At 45.0% G+C, this 16985-nt stretch overlaps 1 protein-coding gene across 1 annotated transcript in view; it reads left to right on the top strand.

The window, feature by feature from the left end:
* LOC115468223 (retinal guanylyl cyclase 2-like) overlaps nucleotides 1-16985 on the top strand; it is an 85480-nt gene that overhangs the window by 19446 nt on the left and 49049 nt on the right. Inside the window, 6 exon segments of the mRNA XM_030199757.1 lie at nucleotides 3169-3523; nucleotides 5842-5926; nucleotides 8349-8445; nucleotides 11123-11245; nucleotides 13141-13221; nucleotides 15407-15583. Coding sequence (XP_030055617.1) covers nucleotides 3169-3523; nucleotides 5842-5926; nucleotides 8349-8445; nucleotides 11123-11245; nucleotides 13141-13221; nucleotides 15407-15583 — 918 coding nt within the window.

The following is a 16985-nucleotide window of genomic DNA, read 5'->3' as shown; positions in this document are numbered from 1 at the left end:
CTGCACCTGAACATTGAGGTGAAGTGTTATATCGTTGCAAGGGGATTACCCTGCACACTCACAACTTCAGCAGGGGTACCCTTCCACCCTCTGTTTTCCAGGCATGAGCCATGGTGTGAATGGCCTCTCCAAGAGTTTTGCTTGGGGGGGGGGGGGTCCAGATTTCGAAGGTTTGACATTCAAGTGTAAATATGAAAGGGCAGAATTCTACCACACTAGCTGTGAAATCAAATGCCAGCTATGTTTAACCTCCAGGAATCTCCAAGGCAATGCACATTTCCCAAGGCATTATTCGTAACGTTTTTCTTATGTTGAAAATAATGAATACTCTTCGCCACCTTGCCCCTGAAACAAAAATAAAAAAAAATGTTTAAAAAGCTAAGCAAGAGAAAAATTTTAGCAAACAGTATGGGAAGTTAAACAAACCAAAAAATTTGTGGCATCATTAAAAAATAGTACAGAAGTCCCTAGGTCCAACAAAAGAACCCCTAAGAGTGACCATAAACTAATAAAATTATTGCCCAGTCCTAAATTTGGCCACTAGATGTCACTGTTGTGTGATGACTGGAGCTCCCTACCCCAGCCCTGGTCTCTCTGCGTGGCACTGGGAAACATTGCCTCTGAGCCATAAAGTCAGCCCCCAACTTGCCTATTCATTTTCCATCCCTGTGTGTCTGTGTGTTTACAGTTTGGCAATCATACTGTATACCACCTCGAATGAATTTTTCCAAAAGGTGGTAAATAAATCCTAGTGTTAAATAAAATTTTTATTTATATGAATATTGGTATAACAACAAAACAAAACTCCATCGCCATCCCCAGCCCCCCTAAATCCCAGCTGCCAATGCACATGTGGCTTATCTTCTTTTTCCTCCACATCCTGCACCCAATCCCTACAACACGCATTTATAAGCGCTCCCTATCCTTCCCCTCTCACTTTTGCTTTTGTCACCTCCTCCTGTCAACCGGTCTTTGTAACTCTCTCTCCTAAGGTCTTAGCCTGGCTCAATACTCCCGCGAGAAACATCTACAGACTCTCGCCGTCTCTTTCGAAGTGTTAACCCCACTCGATACCTTGTAACCGCCCCCATTGTTCCATGTAAGCCACATTGAACCTACCAATACGTGGGAAAATGCGGGATACAAATGCAATAAATAAATAAAATATGCTAACAAAAATTCAGTTGAAACCCCCCAAAACCAGGACAACACCAGAAAAACACAAATATTTTGTAGTGCTATAAAGATAGTAGACATAAATTTCAAAAACTGACATATTCCATTCCATTCCATTTAACAATCAGAAATTTAAAAAAAAATGTTAAATTATAGATAAAAACTAAAGCATGCTTTAGGGACCGTTTTACAAAGCCATATAAGCATCTACGCACGCCCAACATGTGCAAAATGGAGTTACCGCATGGCTACCGCGTGGCTCTTGCGGTAATTTCATTTTTGGCGCACGTCCGATACGTGCGTCCCAAAAATAATTTTTCTTCTCTGCCACGCATATCGGACACACACCAAGTGGCATTTGCATGCATAAGTCATTACTGTCCGGTTACCCTGTAAGATTTTACCACTGGGTACAATGGGTGGCAGTAAGGTCTCAGATCCAAAATGGATGTGCGGCAATTTTCATTTTGCCGCATTTCCATTTTGGGCAAAAATTTAAAAAGGCCTATTTTATAAGTACTCGGAAAAATGATTCTGCGCATGCCCAAAAGCCGCGCCTACACTACCGCAGACCATTTTTCAGTGCACCTTAGTAAAACGACCCCTTAAGTTTTATCTGTAATTTAGCATTTTATTTTTCATTTTTTATTATTGATTGTTACATGTAACTTGTGTGTTTATGTATGTATAATACCAGTATGTGACATTTTTTTTATAATACTAACAAGACCCTTTTTGGACTTCTCACATAGGTGCCTTTTATAGCTAGTGGGATTCCTCAGGGGTCTGTGCTAGGACCGCTGCTTTTTAATATGTTTATAGATGATTTAGAGATGGGAGTAACTAGTGAGGTAATTAAATTTCCTGATGACACAAAGTTCTTCAAAGTCGTTAACTGGCAACAGGATTGTGAAAAATTACAGAAGGGCCTTACGAGACTGGGAGACTGGGCGGCTAAATGGCAGATGACGTTTAATGTGAGCAAGTGCAAGGTGATGCATGTGGGAAAAAAGAACCTGAATTATAGCTACGTCATGCAAGGTTCCACGTTAGGAGTTACGGACCAAGAAAGGGATCTGGGTGTCGTCGTCCATAATACACTGCTCAGTGTGCTGCTGCGGCTAGGAAAAGGAATAGAATGTTGGGTATTATTAGGAAAGGTATGGAAAACAGGTGTGAGGATGTTATAATACTGTTGTATCGCTCCATGGTGCTACCGCACCTTCAGTATTGTGTTCAATTCTGGTCGCCGCATCTCAAGAAAGATATAGTAGAATTGGAAAAGGTGCAGCGAAGGGCGACTAAAATGATAGGGGGGATGGGACGACTTCCCTATGAAGAAAGACTAAGGAGGCTAGGGCTATTCAGCTTGGAGAAGAGACGGCTGAGGGGAGACATGATAGAGGTATATAAAATAATGAGTGGAGTGGAACAGGTGGATGTGAAGCGTCTGTTCACGCTTTCCAAAAATACTAGGACTAGGGGGCATGCGATGAAACTACAGTGTAGTAAATATAAAACAAATCGGAGAAAATGTTTCTTCACCCAACGCATAATTAAACTCTGGAATTCGTTGCCGGAGAACGTAGTGAAGGTGGTTAGCTTGGCAGAGTTTAAAAAGGGGTAGACGGTTTCCTAAAGGACAAGTCCATAAACCACTACTAAATGGACTTGGGAAAAATCTACAATTCCAGGAATAACATGTATAGAATGTTTATACGTTTGGGAAGCTTGCCAGGTGCTGGGCTCGATGGACCCTTGGTCTTTTCCCAGTGTGGCATTACTTATGTACTTATATAGAATACCCCCCTCCCCCCATGCCTTTGAAAGTTGGTCTCCCCATGTTTAGATTAGATATGTCCACAGTGATTCATAAAATCAGTCTGCATTTATTCTATTTGGAAAAGCAATTGGAATGGACCAGCTGAAAGATGGATTAATAAAAGGGTGGTAAAACACAATGGTGTTAATCCACATTTCTTCTCTTCACAGGTCTCTCCTCTCTTCGGAACCATCTATAATTCAATTTACCTTTTAGCTAAAGCTATAAATAATGCCAGAGCACAAGGAGCCTGGGTTACAGGAACAAATTTGGCAAAATATACCAAAAACCTTGATTTTGCTGGATTCAACCAAAGAATATATACAGACGAAAAGGGGAATGGGTTGAGCAACTACGTGGTGCTGGACACCGACGGCAAAGTGAACCAGCTGTTTCAAACCTACTTGGTGGACCTGTCCTCTGATTTGGTGTTTTTTTTAGGAAAGACCATACATTTCCCCGGAGGCACTCCCCCTCCAGTGGATTCCGGCTGTTGGTTTGATCCAGATGCACTCTGCATAGGAGGTAACCGCCTTTCTGGATTTGATCATGGGAAGAAAACAGGGGAAGGAGGAACGTGGTAGAAACATTGAAAGATTTAGCAGGTTTCCATAAAGTACGAATAGGCATTTTTCATAGCAAAAGAAATTTGAGAACAAAGGGCCATATTGAATTTGACGGGTTCTTTAAGTAACACATGGTAAAATTTGCACCTTTCTTGTATTAGATGCAAAACTAAAAATGCCCAGTAAGTACAAAACCTGTGCGCTAACTGTTGGGAACATTTCCTGCATCCTACCATACAGTTACTGCACAGAATAATATTGTACCAAACAGGAAATGCAGCTACAGATAGCATGGATGCACTTACTGCTTCCTAATTAGAAGGTGGTAAGTGGACTTATGCTATATACGCCAGTGATAGCTCATGGTAAGTTACCATGCAGTATCTGCAATGTGTAAATCATGCCTATTCCCCACCCATTTCCCACCCCATAGCATGGTGTACAGTTAGCCCAAGAATTAGCATGCACTGCCATGCCAGCATAGTATCAGGTACTAAGACCATTCACTGACAGTTACTGTGTGCTAATTGACACACGGGGGTCATTCTATAATAAAGGCAAATATATATGTAAATAACTGGAATACTAACATGTGCACGCATATGGGTGCAGCAGGGGCGTAGCTACGTGGGGCCATGGGGGCATGGGCCCCCATAGATTTGGCCCTGGCCCCCCGCTGCCAACCCCTCCTCCCACTGCCAACCCTCCCCTGCTGCCGCCGTCGGGTACACCGTGCAGGACATCAGACTCACAGAAACCGAAGCCTTGCAGATCAGTAACGCGGCCGAGCCAGAGAAGAGGACTTCAGCTGGCGGGGGTTGGGGACCCCCGCCAGCAAAGGTACCTGACGGCGACGGCGGTGGTGAGGGAGGGTTGGCGGCGGTTGGAAGGGGGGGTCGAATGGGTTGGCGCCGGGGGAGGTCAAAGGTGGTGGTGGTGGCAGTGGCGGCGGTGAGGGGATGTCAAAAATGGCGAGGGGGTTGGCGGCACCGGGAGGGGGGCTAAAATGTGCCCCCTCACCTCGGGCTCTGGACCCCCCCTCCGGCCGAAGTCTGGCTACGCCCCTGAGGTGCAGATATGAACATGAATGCGAAAGAGCTAGCTACACACTGTGTCTGTTCTGTAAATACATTCATATCTTCCACTTTTATCTCAGGCATCTAGGTAAGAACGTATACATCAGCTTTGTGGCTGGGGTTAAGTGCTCATGCCTAACTGTACACATGCATATACACCCAGTTATGTATTTATTTATTTATTTATTTATTTATTTACTGGGATATATTAACCACCTTTATGAAGAGATTCACCCAAGGCGGTGTACAGCAGGTACAGTTTAACAGCATAACAATAGTAAAACAACCAAGAATAAACATAAATGCAATAAGTGTGGTGAACTTGAAAACAGTAAATTGAAACTTAATAATAGAACTACTGTGAAACAGTATCAAAAATATACACATTTAATAGCACTGGAATTCAACTACTAGAGATATAACACTATGTTAGTGTATACAATACGGCTTACCATATAGCTGAGGGACCAGGAGCAGATATATGATGGGAACAAGGTTCATGGTTCAGAGTCAGTTGGGATAATTAGATGGTGAGCTAAACTCAAGGCAAGTTCTTTGTATAGTTAAGCAAGAGATAAGGAACTGATCTAAGTTACAGTCTGTGTAGCAAGCTAGTCCAGGTGCAGAATGAGTGTATAGTCAGTCAGCCTATGTATTAAAGGCTTGGGAGAAGAGTCAGGCTTTCACCTGCTTCCTGAAGTAGAGGTAGTCTTGAGTAAATTCCAGATCAAGGGGGCTACTCCTGAGAAGGCTCGCTGGTGGGTATCGCATTGTACAATCTCTTTTGATGAGGGTACAAATAGCGATGATCTTTGAGAGGACCTTAGAGGTCTCAAAGGTGTGTAAAGAGCTAACTTTAAGTACTCTGGCCCATTTTGTCTGAGGACCTTGAAAATCTAACATAGAGTTTTAAATTTAGGCCTGTAAGATACTGGTAGCCAGTGCAGCTTTTGCAGGAAGGGTATTATGATACTGTTCTCTAAAAGAAAGTAGGCGCCTATCGTTTATACAATAGGCTTCAATTAGGTACCTTCTAGGCCAGGCCCAAAATCTGTTGCCATGGTGGTCTCCACCTCCTAAGCTATTTCAGGCCCTCAGCTTTGCCTTATGTACTTCATAAAATAGGGTACAACAGGTGCCACCCTGCCCTATTATCCTTGTCAGGTGCTAAGTTCCACTTAAAGTCTGTTTCGCTCCACAGGTATTGAGCCTTCCATCGTGATCCTGGTTTTTAGCCTGGCGTTTGGTGTGGTGCTGTGTGCTGTAGGGGTCTCCTATCTAATCAGGTAAAAATCTTGCTGAAGGTTTTCTTTAACTGACACATTCATAAACAGGTTGAAATAAAGAAAAAAAAAAACTCTATCAGAGATACAGGATAGAAACCCAAATGTTGAATGGTAGAGGGACATTTTGTCCCAGAGCATGATTATTACAGAGCAACAAAAAAGAAAAGAAAAAAAAACAGAACAGGTAAAAGAAAATCATAAACAAACAAACCAAAAATTTCAGTCCTCATCCTCCTACTAGTGGTTTTTATTTCTCTAGCACAGCTAGAAGACCCGAAGGAAAGGAAAAGTTCAAACATCGATACACACAGAAAATGAGTGGGCCGTCATAATCTTTCACATTTTGTCTTTGGTTGTATGTTTTGATTTGTAATATTTCCCAGTGGCGGCCCTACCATTAGGTCACTTGAGGCGGCACTCTTGTGAGTCGACACCCCCCGCCTTTCCCTCCTCAAACCCCTTCCCTGAAATTGCCTTTTTCTTTTCTTATCTTGTTTTTCAGAAGAGGGCGGCAGCAGCGACTCCCATGTTTATTTGTGTCCTTGATATATTGCCTTTTCAAAAATGGTCAAGACAGTTTACATTCAATAAAATACAGTAAAACCTCGGTTTTCGTTGACGTCGGTTTTTGTCGGTTTCGGATTTCATTGATTTTTTCGATTAGAAATTTGTCTCGGTTTTTGTCGGTTGCCTCGGATTTCGTTGAAAAAGAAGGACGTCCATCTCCCAATTTGTATCGGAAGATGGACGTCCTTCTCCCGATTTTGGGCATCCTCATTAATTGCCTCGGTTTTCATCGGTTTCGGATTTCACCGATTGTTTTCGGACGGATTATCGACGAAAACCGAGGTTTCACTGTACAGGAAACTCGGGGAAAAGAATGCCAATACAATCATAGGACATGTACTACACACGTCCATCAAAATAAGAAAATAGGGGAATTGGGAGAAAGGTATGGAAAGGGATCAAACAGAGACTGGCACATGGAAAGTGGAAGAGAGTGGGACCAGCCCAATCAGAAAAATAAAGTGCTCAGACAACAAAGGTAGAAAAGAAAAAAAAATTGTTTCTATTTAATATTTTTTAAAGATTGAGATGTGCCCGCTTTGTGAAATATACATTTATTTATTTGTTTATTTATTAGTTTTGTATTTTGCACAGTATAGGAGAAAAAAAGAGTGTGGCTTTCTTGGGTGGAAGGGAGGGGGGGGGGTCTCCATTTCATTTTTCTTTGTTTTTCTTATGGTCCCCTATTTATATATATGTATGTTGGCTTCATATTCAGTGTTCTAGGCTTGTGTGTGTGTGTGCTTTTGGCACCCTGACTTAATAGCCCTGACAAAAAAAGCACCGACAAATCAGCCTCTAACAAAATAGCCCTAGACAAAATAGCCCCCTTAACAAAATAGCCCCCTAGAAAAAAATGCAGTGCCATATTCTGGGCAGCCTGATCAGGCCCTTTTGGCAGGGGGCTAATTTGGCAAGGGCTATATTGTGGGCAGGCTGTTTTGACAGTGGCTGTTATGTCGGGCGCTTTTTTGGAGCTTTTTTGTCGGGGTTATTTTGACCAGGTACCGTGTGTTTTGAATAACTATAATGAATATGTATAAGATGTATGTATGCAAATGAATATGCTAATGTGCCCATGCCCAACCCTTTGCCCCCCCCCCCCAAATGAAACTGTCAAACTACACCCATGCTGGATAGCCAGTAAGTAACTGTCGAGGTGCTATCCCTTGTGTTGAGCCATAGATGACATTCATTCAGGCATTCAGGATTTCCTTTCCAAAGGAGAAAAATATCATCTGTATATCATTTATACAACATGATTTCATCTTTATAAGGACGGTCTTGTAACAAGGTATTCTCAAACCAGGCAACAGGTTGGCAATGTCAGGGGCCATAGAGGCCCCCATGGCTGTTCCCTTGATCTGTTGTAAAAAAAAGTATTCTGAAAACAAAAATAGTTCCGAGTGAGTGCTGTTGTAAGGTTAAAAAAAAAAAAATGACTGGGAATCCTATTAGTTCTGCCCCTAAGGGTGTTTTCAATAATTGCTAAGGTCTCCACCTGCAGGATGTTTGTGTAAAGTGAGTCTATATCTAGTGTAATGAGTATGATATCAAGTCCCCCCATTCCTTACTCCCTCCGTATCCTCCCCACTCTCTGACATGAGACATGGAGGAGGTTGGGATCGGGGCTTTAACGGGGGGGGGGGGGGGGGGAGGGGGCAGAATTGAAAAGTTAGGTAGGTGTCCTTTTTCAAAAAAAAAAAAAATGATTGAGGATAATGTATATGTTTTACTGGAACAGGATTCTTGAATTGGTTATTTGTTGTTCCAGTTACATATTGGTTTCAATCAATAAAAATCATTTAAACGTAAGATTCAAAAACATGTAATATGTGGTTTCTGGTTCTTTCAGACATAGTCTTCTGAAAATCCAGTTGGTCAAGGGGCCCAATAAAATATTGTTAACACTGGAAGATCTCACGTTCATAAACCCTAAACGGAGTATCAAGGTAAGTTCTTGAATTCAGGTCCAATTCTCATTGAAAACCAAAGGAAAAAAACTTTAGTTGACTTACTGTTGTTAACATTTATAAAAATGAAAGAGAAATTTATAAAGGGCAAATATGGTACTAAATGGGGGAGATTCTAGACACACATATTACTCAGGGCTGTGGGGAGGATACGTGGGGAAATTTGGGGGTGGGAGTAATTCTATAAAGTGGACGCTATCATTTACTTGCCAAATATGTATTTAAATGTTTATGTGACCCCCCCACCCCACTAAAATGCCCTGTTTGGAGAAGTGGGAGTTAGGATTTTCAGGGTTTATTTATTTGGATTTTGCTCTTACCTTTTCAGTAGCAACTCAAGGTGAGTTACATTCAGGGCCAGGAGTCAATTAAAGGGGGAACCAAGACAAGAGGAGTCTGCAATGTGTGGTGACTGAAACCCCTGCTTCAGAGCACAGGGTGCCTGTGGAGTGTTCCCAACTTGAGAATGACAAGGAGGGCTTTGGGGGAAAAACACCCCAGGTAGGAGGACTGGGAGCGAGAGTTACCTTACTTCTGTCAGAACTTTCATGGCACATGTGAATGACCCCTGTTCCAGGATGGGAGAGAGATAGAGTTGAGTTAGTCATGTGGAGATGACTGCAAAACTGTAAGAATTCTACGGGGGATTACCAAGTTCTTTCTTCTAGTTGTAAATAGAGGAGATGTGAGATAGAACTGAAATATGATTTTGGATGCCCGAATATCATGTGGAGATTACGTTTGACGCTGTGCTGACCATCTGAAAAGCCCTGAAATATACAAAGTTGACGAGTTGTGAACTGTTTTTTTTTCAAGTTAGTGTTAGTAAAGCAAGTTGAAGTTGAAATACAAAGACTGCTGCTTATTTTGTGTGTGAGTGAAATAAAGAGCCCTTTGCCTTACCGGGATTTGACCCAGCCCCCGACTAGATAGCCTGAATAACTCAAAAAGTATCTCCAACATAAAAAGTCTGGCATGTTCACTATCCATCCTGAACTCTGTTTGTATATCCTGGTCCTGGGGTGCCTGACCTGAAGAGCTTAGCTGGTGCCTGTGAACTAAGTGAGTGGGACCAGGGTTACATTTAGAATAATATTCATGAATGACGTAGAGATGAGGGTAACTAGTGAAGTAGTCAAATTTGCCGATGACACAAAGTTATACAAAGTAGTCAAATCGGTGAAGATTGTGAAAAACTACAAGAGGACCTTACGAGACTGGGAGATTGGGCGTCTAAATGGCAGATGACATTTAATGTGAACAAGTGCAAAGTGATGCATGTGGTAAAAAGAGGAACCCAAACTATAACTACATCATGCAAGGTTCAGCGTTGGGAGTCACGGACCGAGAAAGGGATCTAGGTGTCATCGTTGATGATACATTGAAAATTTCCGCTGAATGTGCTGCTGCGGCTAGGAAAGCAAATAGAATGTTGGGTATCATTAGGAAAGGGATGGAAAACAAAAATAAGGATATTATTCTGCCGTTGTATCGCACCATGTGCGACTGCACCTCCAGTATTGTGTTCAATTCTGGTCGCCGCACCTCAAAAAAGACATAGTGGAATTGGAAAAGGTGCAGAGAAGGGCGACAAAGATGATACAGGGGATGGGGTGGCTTCCCTATCAGGACAGGCTGAAGAGGCTGGGGCTCTTCAGCTTGGAGAAAAGGCGGCTGAGGGGAGATATGATAGAGGACTATAAGATAATGAGTGGAATGGAACGGGTCGATGTGGAGTGTCTGTTTACGCTTTCCAAAAATACTAGGACAAGGGGGCATGCGATGAAGCTGCAGTGTGGTAAATTTAAAACGAATTGGAGGAAATTTTTCTTCACTCAACGCGTTGTTAAACTCTGGAATTCGCTGTTGGAAAAGGTGGTTAAGGCGGTTAACTTAGCGGGCTTCAAAAAAGGGTTGGACGGCTTCCTGGAGGAAAATGCTATAGAATGTTATTGAATGGATGAGGGAATACAGTATTTCAAGGATGGGCGGGACCAATTGCTTGTTCTTTTGGCCGCTGTCGGTGACAGGGTGCTGGGCTCGATGGACCCTTGGTCTATCCCAGCATGGCGATGCTTATGTACTTATGGTATATATGCATACATACTTTGCAGCTTCACTGTGTGCTCCCCAGTCCTAGTATTTTTGGAAAGCGTAAACAAACGCTTCACATCTACCCCTTCAAACTCCACTCATTATTTTATAGACCTCTATCTTATCTCCCCTCAGCCGTCTCTTCTCCAAGCTGAAGAGTCCTAGCTGCTTCAGCCTTTCCTCATAGGGAAGTCATCCCATCCCCTTTATCATTTTCGTCACCCTTCTCTGTACCTTTTCTAATTCCACTGTATCTTTTTTGAGATACGGCGACCAGAATTAAACACAATATTCGAGGTGCGGTCACACCATGGAGCGATACAAAGGCATTATAATGTCCTATACAAAGGCAGTTCTTTAATGTTTATCCAAGTTGATAAGCTTTTCCGTGGTGAGGTGTTCAGCAGTAGCACACAAAAGATAGTTACATTACACCAAAAAATAAAAAGAGACCATGCTGGGTGTCTAAAATAAAGACCAGATTAATTAACCATAGGTAGATTATTCTGAACCTTTCTAGAAACGTTATTGATGGTTTTTCTTCATCAATTGTCTCCCCCAGAAATTGAACCTGGATAACCTGAGTGACTCGAAAAGTATCTCCAATGTAAAAAGTCTATCACGTTCACTATCCATGAAAAGTGAGATTGTCACACACGAGAACTCTTGTGTGGCTGTGTATGAGGTAAGCCACCGTAGCATCTTATGAAACTCACCAGATGTCCTTTCACACATGAATCTGTAAAATGTACAGATCTAAAATCCGTCTAGGCCAGGGGTGGACAAACTTGGTCCTCAAGGGCCACACAACTCAGTCAAGATTTTGAGATTTCCACAATGAATAGGCATGAGGTCTATTTGCCTCCATTATATGCATGCATATGCATTATGGAAATCCTCAAACCTCATTGGTTTGCAGCTCTCAAGGGCTGAGTTTGCCCACCAATGATCTAGGTCAGTGGTTCCCAATCCTGGTCCCGGAGGCACCCCAGCCAGTCAGGTTTTCAGGATACCCACAATGAATATTCATGAGAGAAATTTGCATGCACTGCCTCCACTGCATGCAAATGTATCTCATGAATGTTCACTGTGGGAATCCTGAAAACTTGACTGGCTGGGGTGCCTCCAGGACCAGGTTTGGGAACCTCTGATCTAGGTATAAATGCCCTCCTATGACAACCTTACAACACAAGTAGATGGTTGCAACTTAAATAAGCCTTTTTGTTTTCTGGGCAATATTTTCTTATACTTGACACCCTTGGGGGTCGATATTCACAGTGGCGTACCAAGGGAGGGGGGGGGGGGGGTGCCGCGCATCTGTCGGCAATGCTTGTTCCCTGCTCCCTCTGCCCCGTAACGGGTTACTTCCTGTTCTGGGGCAGAGGGAGCAGGGAACGAGCGTTGCTGACAGATGCGCGGCACTCCCCCCAGCAGGTAAAGATGCACCCGGGGGGGGGGGGGGGGTGTCCATCGTTTTGCCGGGAGGTCACGCTGCACCCTGGGGGGCGCTGCACCCGGGGGGGGAGGTGCATCAGCGATCCACCCCGGGTGTCAGCCACCCTAGGAACGCCACTGGATATTCAAAGCCTGTTTGCTCTCCTAACTTTATGCACTCACTTAGCTGGTTAGTAGACTGAATATCACTGCTAAGTGGCCATTGTGGCTCTGCCCAAACTCTGCCCCCAGACTGCCCCAAAACTAACCAGTTAGGGAATGGCCAATTAGCAGAGATATTCAGCAGCACTACCCAGATCAGTGGCACTGTTCCCTCTAAGCTAAGTGGGAGTCCTCCAACAACAGTCCTGCCAGTGGGTGGTGCTGTTTCACTATCACATTTTCAGTGGTGAAGGACAGGCTAGCTCTGCAGGACTCCAGGGAACCTGTCTGCCTCTACTGCTTGAAAACACAATATTGAAGCACCACCCCTCACTGGCAGCAATGCTTCTGGAGGACTCTCGCACAGCTTAGAGGGAACAGTGATCATTTGGGGTTTAATTGAGCCCCTTTTTGGTGTTCTGCCACACATGTAGTAGTATTTGGTTATCAAGCATATCCTCACTTTGCAGCTACTTGATTTTCAATGAATTAGTTCAGAACCAGGCAGTGGCATTCCTAGGGGGGGCGGTGGGTGCGGTCCGCCCCGGGTGCACGCCGCTGGGAGGGTGCCACGCACCTGTTGGTGCAGCTCGTTCCATGCTCCCTCTGCCCCGGAACAGGTTACTTCCTGTTCCAGGGCAGAGGGAGCATGGAATGAATGAAGCCGACGGGCGCGCAGCACCCCCCCCCCCCCTCAGCAGGTAAAGATGCACCCGGGGGGGGGGGTCGTTTTGCTGGGGGAGGTGTCGTTTCGCCGTGGGGGGGCGCTGCACCGGGGGGGGGGGTGCATCGGCGATCCGCCCCGGGTGTCAGCCGCCCTAGGAACGCCACTGGAACCAGGTTTGACAGGGGCACAGGCATCATATCTCCAGAGGAGACAAATGAGGGGGGTCATGATTGGGGCCCAAATATGTAGTCCCAACCAGACAAGAGAGACATTACAAAGATCTGCTTGAAGTTATCCTATCTGTATTCTGTTAATAGGATGACTGGGTCTGGTTGAAGAAATTTGAGCCTGGTGTGTATCGAGAAGTGAAACAAAGCACCACCAGCATACTGCGAAAGGTAAAGATAAAGCATTTGATGAATGGCAGACCCTTGGCTACCAGTTAACCTAAAAGACTAGTTCAATAAGCCAAACAAGCATAAATACCAGTGTGAAAATGGAACCTCCAGTCCAGACTCAGTTATCATCCAAACATTATCCCTATAACTTTAAGGGTATATTACGGGTGAACAATATGCATTTTTATCTTTCATGAGACCCTTTGTGTGCATTCAGTAATGGAACTTGCAAAATGCTTTTCTAATAGCTTATTATATCTTCATTACAAAAAGAATGTTAGCCCTTTTGTGATAGCGTGAATTAGCAAGGAGACATTGAACCTTCAGAAAACACACCAGAGAGCAGTGTAAGGTCAGAAAGGAAAGCTTTATTGCTGTGTACAATGGAAATAAACAAGCCTGTTTCATCACTGGTTCAGTCCTCTTCCCGGAAGTCTCTCAAACACAATTTTACTTTCAATAGTCCGCCTCTGGCATGGCTACTCTCTTCCATGACAGGAAAGCAGGAGTATAGCGTCTACAGAAACAGCAAGCCAAACAATAACAGCAGAAGTAATCCAAGGAAGGAGGAACAGTTAATGGTACACAAAATCATTTATTAAAGAGTGACCCAACTTTAGGGCCGCCGAGGGGGGGGGGGCAAAATTCCAAGGGGGGCCCGGTGCCAGGGTCAGGCCGCCAGCGCTGCAGTCCCCAATCTCACCTGCCTGCCTCCACGGCTCCGGGCCCCCTTCATTCAAAGCGGCAGTTGCAGATCGCGTCTCTTCTGCCTTCCCTCCCTGTGTCCCGCCCTCGCGGAAACTGGAAGTTACATCAGACGAGGGCGGGACACAGGGCGAGAAGGCCAGAAGAGATGCGATTTGTGACTGCCGCTTTGAATGAAGGGGGCCTGGAGCCGTGGAGGCAGGCAGGTGAGACCGCGGACTGCAGCGGCAGGGGGAGCGACGGGGGGCGGCAGCGGCGGGGGGGGGGGGGGGGGGGGGGGGGGGGGGGTGGCCTTGCCCTGGGCCCAGCCTAGTCTCTCGGCAGCCCTGCCCAACTTGGCCAAGTTTTGTCAACCGCCTGCATCCATAGCACATAGAGGGGCTCATTTTCAAAGCACTTACACTTACAAAGTTCCATAGGTTCCTATGGGGGCTCATTTTCAAAAGAGAAAAATGTCCAAAAAGTGGCATAAATCTGCCACTCCTCTCACCAGAATCGCTTATATTTATGTTTATTACAAGACTTGCTATACCATCCTTTGCAGGAAGCCTCAAAGAGGTTTACAAAATAGTAAAATGCTCATTGAAAAATCAGAAAATATACAGAAGAAAATCTGATGGCAGCTGGTGCCATGTCTGCTGCTGAGCCTAGTCTGTCAGACCCCAAATGGGGAGATAAAGTAGGTGTTAAGACCAGACTTAAATCTAGACATTAAGGTGTCAATATGGAGAAGGCAAATGGGACTTGATATACTGCCTTTGAGGTTTTTTTTTGCAACTACATTCAAAGAGGTTTACATATATTCAGGTACTTATTTTGTACCAGGGGCAATGGAGGGTTAAGTGACTTGCCCAGAGTCACAAGGAGCTGCAGTGGGAATTGAACTCAGTTCCCAGGATCAAAGTCCACTGCACTAACCACTAAGCTACTCCTCCACTCATAATAGGATTCTGTCAGGTGGGTGACTGATCATTCGGTCAACCGGGCAGTGCCCAAAGGCTCTGCCCTGATGACCAGATGCCCGGCGTACCGCTGGTGATCTATTGGCCACAGTGGGGGGGGGGACATGTTCTTTCCTGCCCGGCCCGCTGGGCTGACACTATTTCCCCCACTCGGCACCACCGTATTATAAAAATGGCGGCCAATACTCTCTCTTGAGACTGTCGAGGCCTGCGAGACTACTGCGGGAAGTCTTAGCCGCCATATTGAAAACATGGTGGTGCCAGCTGTCAAGGGAATAGCAGCAGCGCAGCGGACATGAAAGAACCCCCCCCCCCCCCCCCCCACAGAGGCAACCAGACTACCAGGACCCCTCAGTTAGGACCAAGGCAGTGGGGGCATCGGCTGCAGCGGCAGGGGGTGCAACCGGGTAGGGGGCCCAGACCACCCTCAGTCCTCCCCTGGGCTCTGTAGTAGTAGAGTGACTGTTGTTTGCCTGCAGCTGTGACACATTTTTATTGCAGTCTCGTTTTTCTCTCAGCTGAAAGCATTGCGGAATGAAAATGTGAACCCATTCCTGGGCTTTTTCTCCGACTGCGGCTTTTTCGCTATTGTGACTGAGCACTGCTCCCGAGGTAGCTTGGAGGACCTGCTAAGAAATGAAGATGTTAAACTGGACTGGATGTTTAAAACATCTCTCTTATTAGATTTAATTAAGGTAACTCACACTTCTCAAAGTACCTTCACCTATTTTTGTGATTGTGGATGAAAGTTTAATTTGTTTAGTTTTTTTATTTGGGGATATAGGAGGTATGATGCTCAGGCAATAGCCACATTGGTTTCGGCAGCCATTGAGACTAAATAGTGCTCCCAGTATCAAGTATCATAAAGATGTTTATCATAAAGATGCTACCAGAGCCCTTATCCGCACCCTTGTCACCTCTCGCTTGGACTATCGCAATTTACTTCTCACTGGTCTTCCGCTCAGCCATCTCTCTCCTCTCCAATCTGTCCAAAATTCTGCGGCACGACTTATTTCCCACCAGAATAGTTATACCCACACTAGCCCGCTCCTCAAGTCACTTCCCTGGCTCCCTGTCCGCTTCCGCATACAGTTTAAACTTCTCGTACTAACCTTTTAAGTGCATCCACTCTGCAGCCCCCCATAACCTCTCCGCTCTCGTCGCTCCCTACATTCCTCCCCATGAACTCCGCTCACTGGACAAATCTCTCTTGTCGTCCCCCTTCTCCTCCATTGCTAACTCCAGACTTCGTTCCTTTTCCCTCGCGGCACCTTATGCCTGGAATAGACTTCCTGGACCTATACGTCTAGCTCCATCTCTACCTGTTTTCAAATCTATGCTGAAAACTCTCCTTTTCACTACTACTTTTAGCTCCTAGCCACAATGGCCCTCCCCTTGTCCCTTCCTTCCTTCTCACCCATTACTTCCATGTCTGTCTGTATTATTATTTAGATTGTAAGCTCTTTTTGAGCAGGGACTGTCTCTTCATGACAGGTGTTCAGCGCTGCGTGCGTCTGGTAGCGCTATACAAATGCTAATAATAATAATAATAATAATTTTTATTAGAAATCAAAGAAGTCTATGAAAGACCAAGAATAAAACCATACGTGGCCATGTTTTGGCAGGGATAATGTTCCAACAGGAGAAAGTAGAGACTGGCCAAAAAGACGATCCAGCAAAAGAAATGTAGGCAAATAACACTTTGGGCCCCTTTCACAAAGTGACAGTAAGCCCAACACGGGCTTACCACTTGCTAAAAAGGAAGTAACGCTGGGCTATCCCCCCCCCCCCCCCCCCCCCGGTGCGCCATGATATCCAGCGCTACAAATATATATTTCTTTTTGTAGTGCCGGTGTGTAGCCGGCGGTAATTGGGCAGTGCCACCCTGGGTTAGCGCGGGAGCCGTTACCACCACCTCAATGGGTGGCTTTATGGACTTCCCTCCAAAATGGCTGCGTGGCAAGTGATTCAGTTGCCGCATGGCCATTTCTTAAAAAAAAGGAAGACCTACCTTTTACCTGCTGCGGTAAAAGGGGCCCTTTGTTAGCTAACAGGCTTATTTTCAAAAGAGAAGGGCGCCCATCTTTCGACACAAAT

This window comes from Microcaecilia unicolor, chromosome 4 (genome assembly GCF_901765095.1).
Source record: "Microcaecilia unicolor chromosome 4, aMicUni1.1, whole genome shotgun sequence".
NCBI classification, from domain to species: domain Eukaryota; kingdom Metazoa; phylum Chordata; class Amphibia; order Gymnophiona; family Siphonopidae; genus Microcaecilia; species Microcaecilia unicolor.
This window is presented reverse-complemented; position numbering and strand designations above follow the sequence as displayed.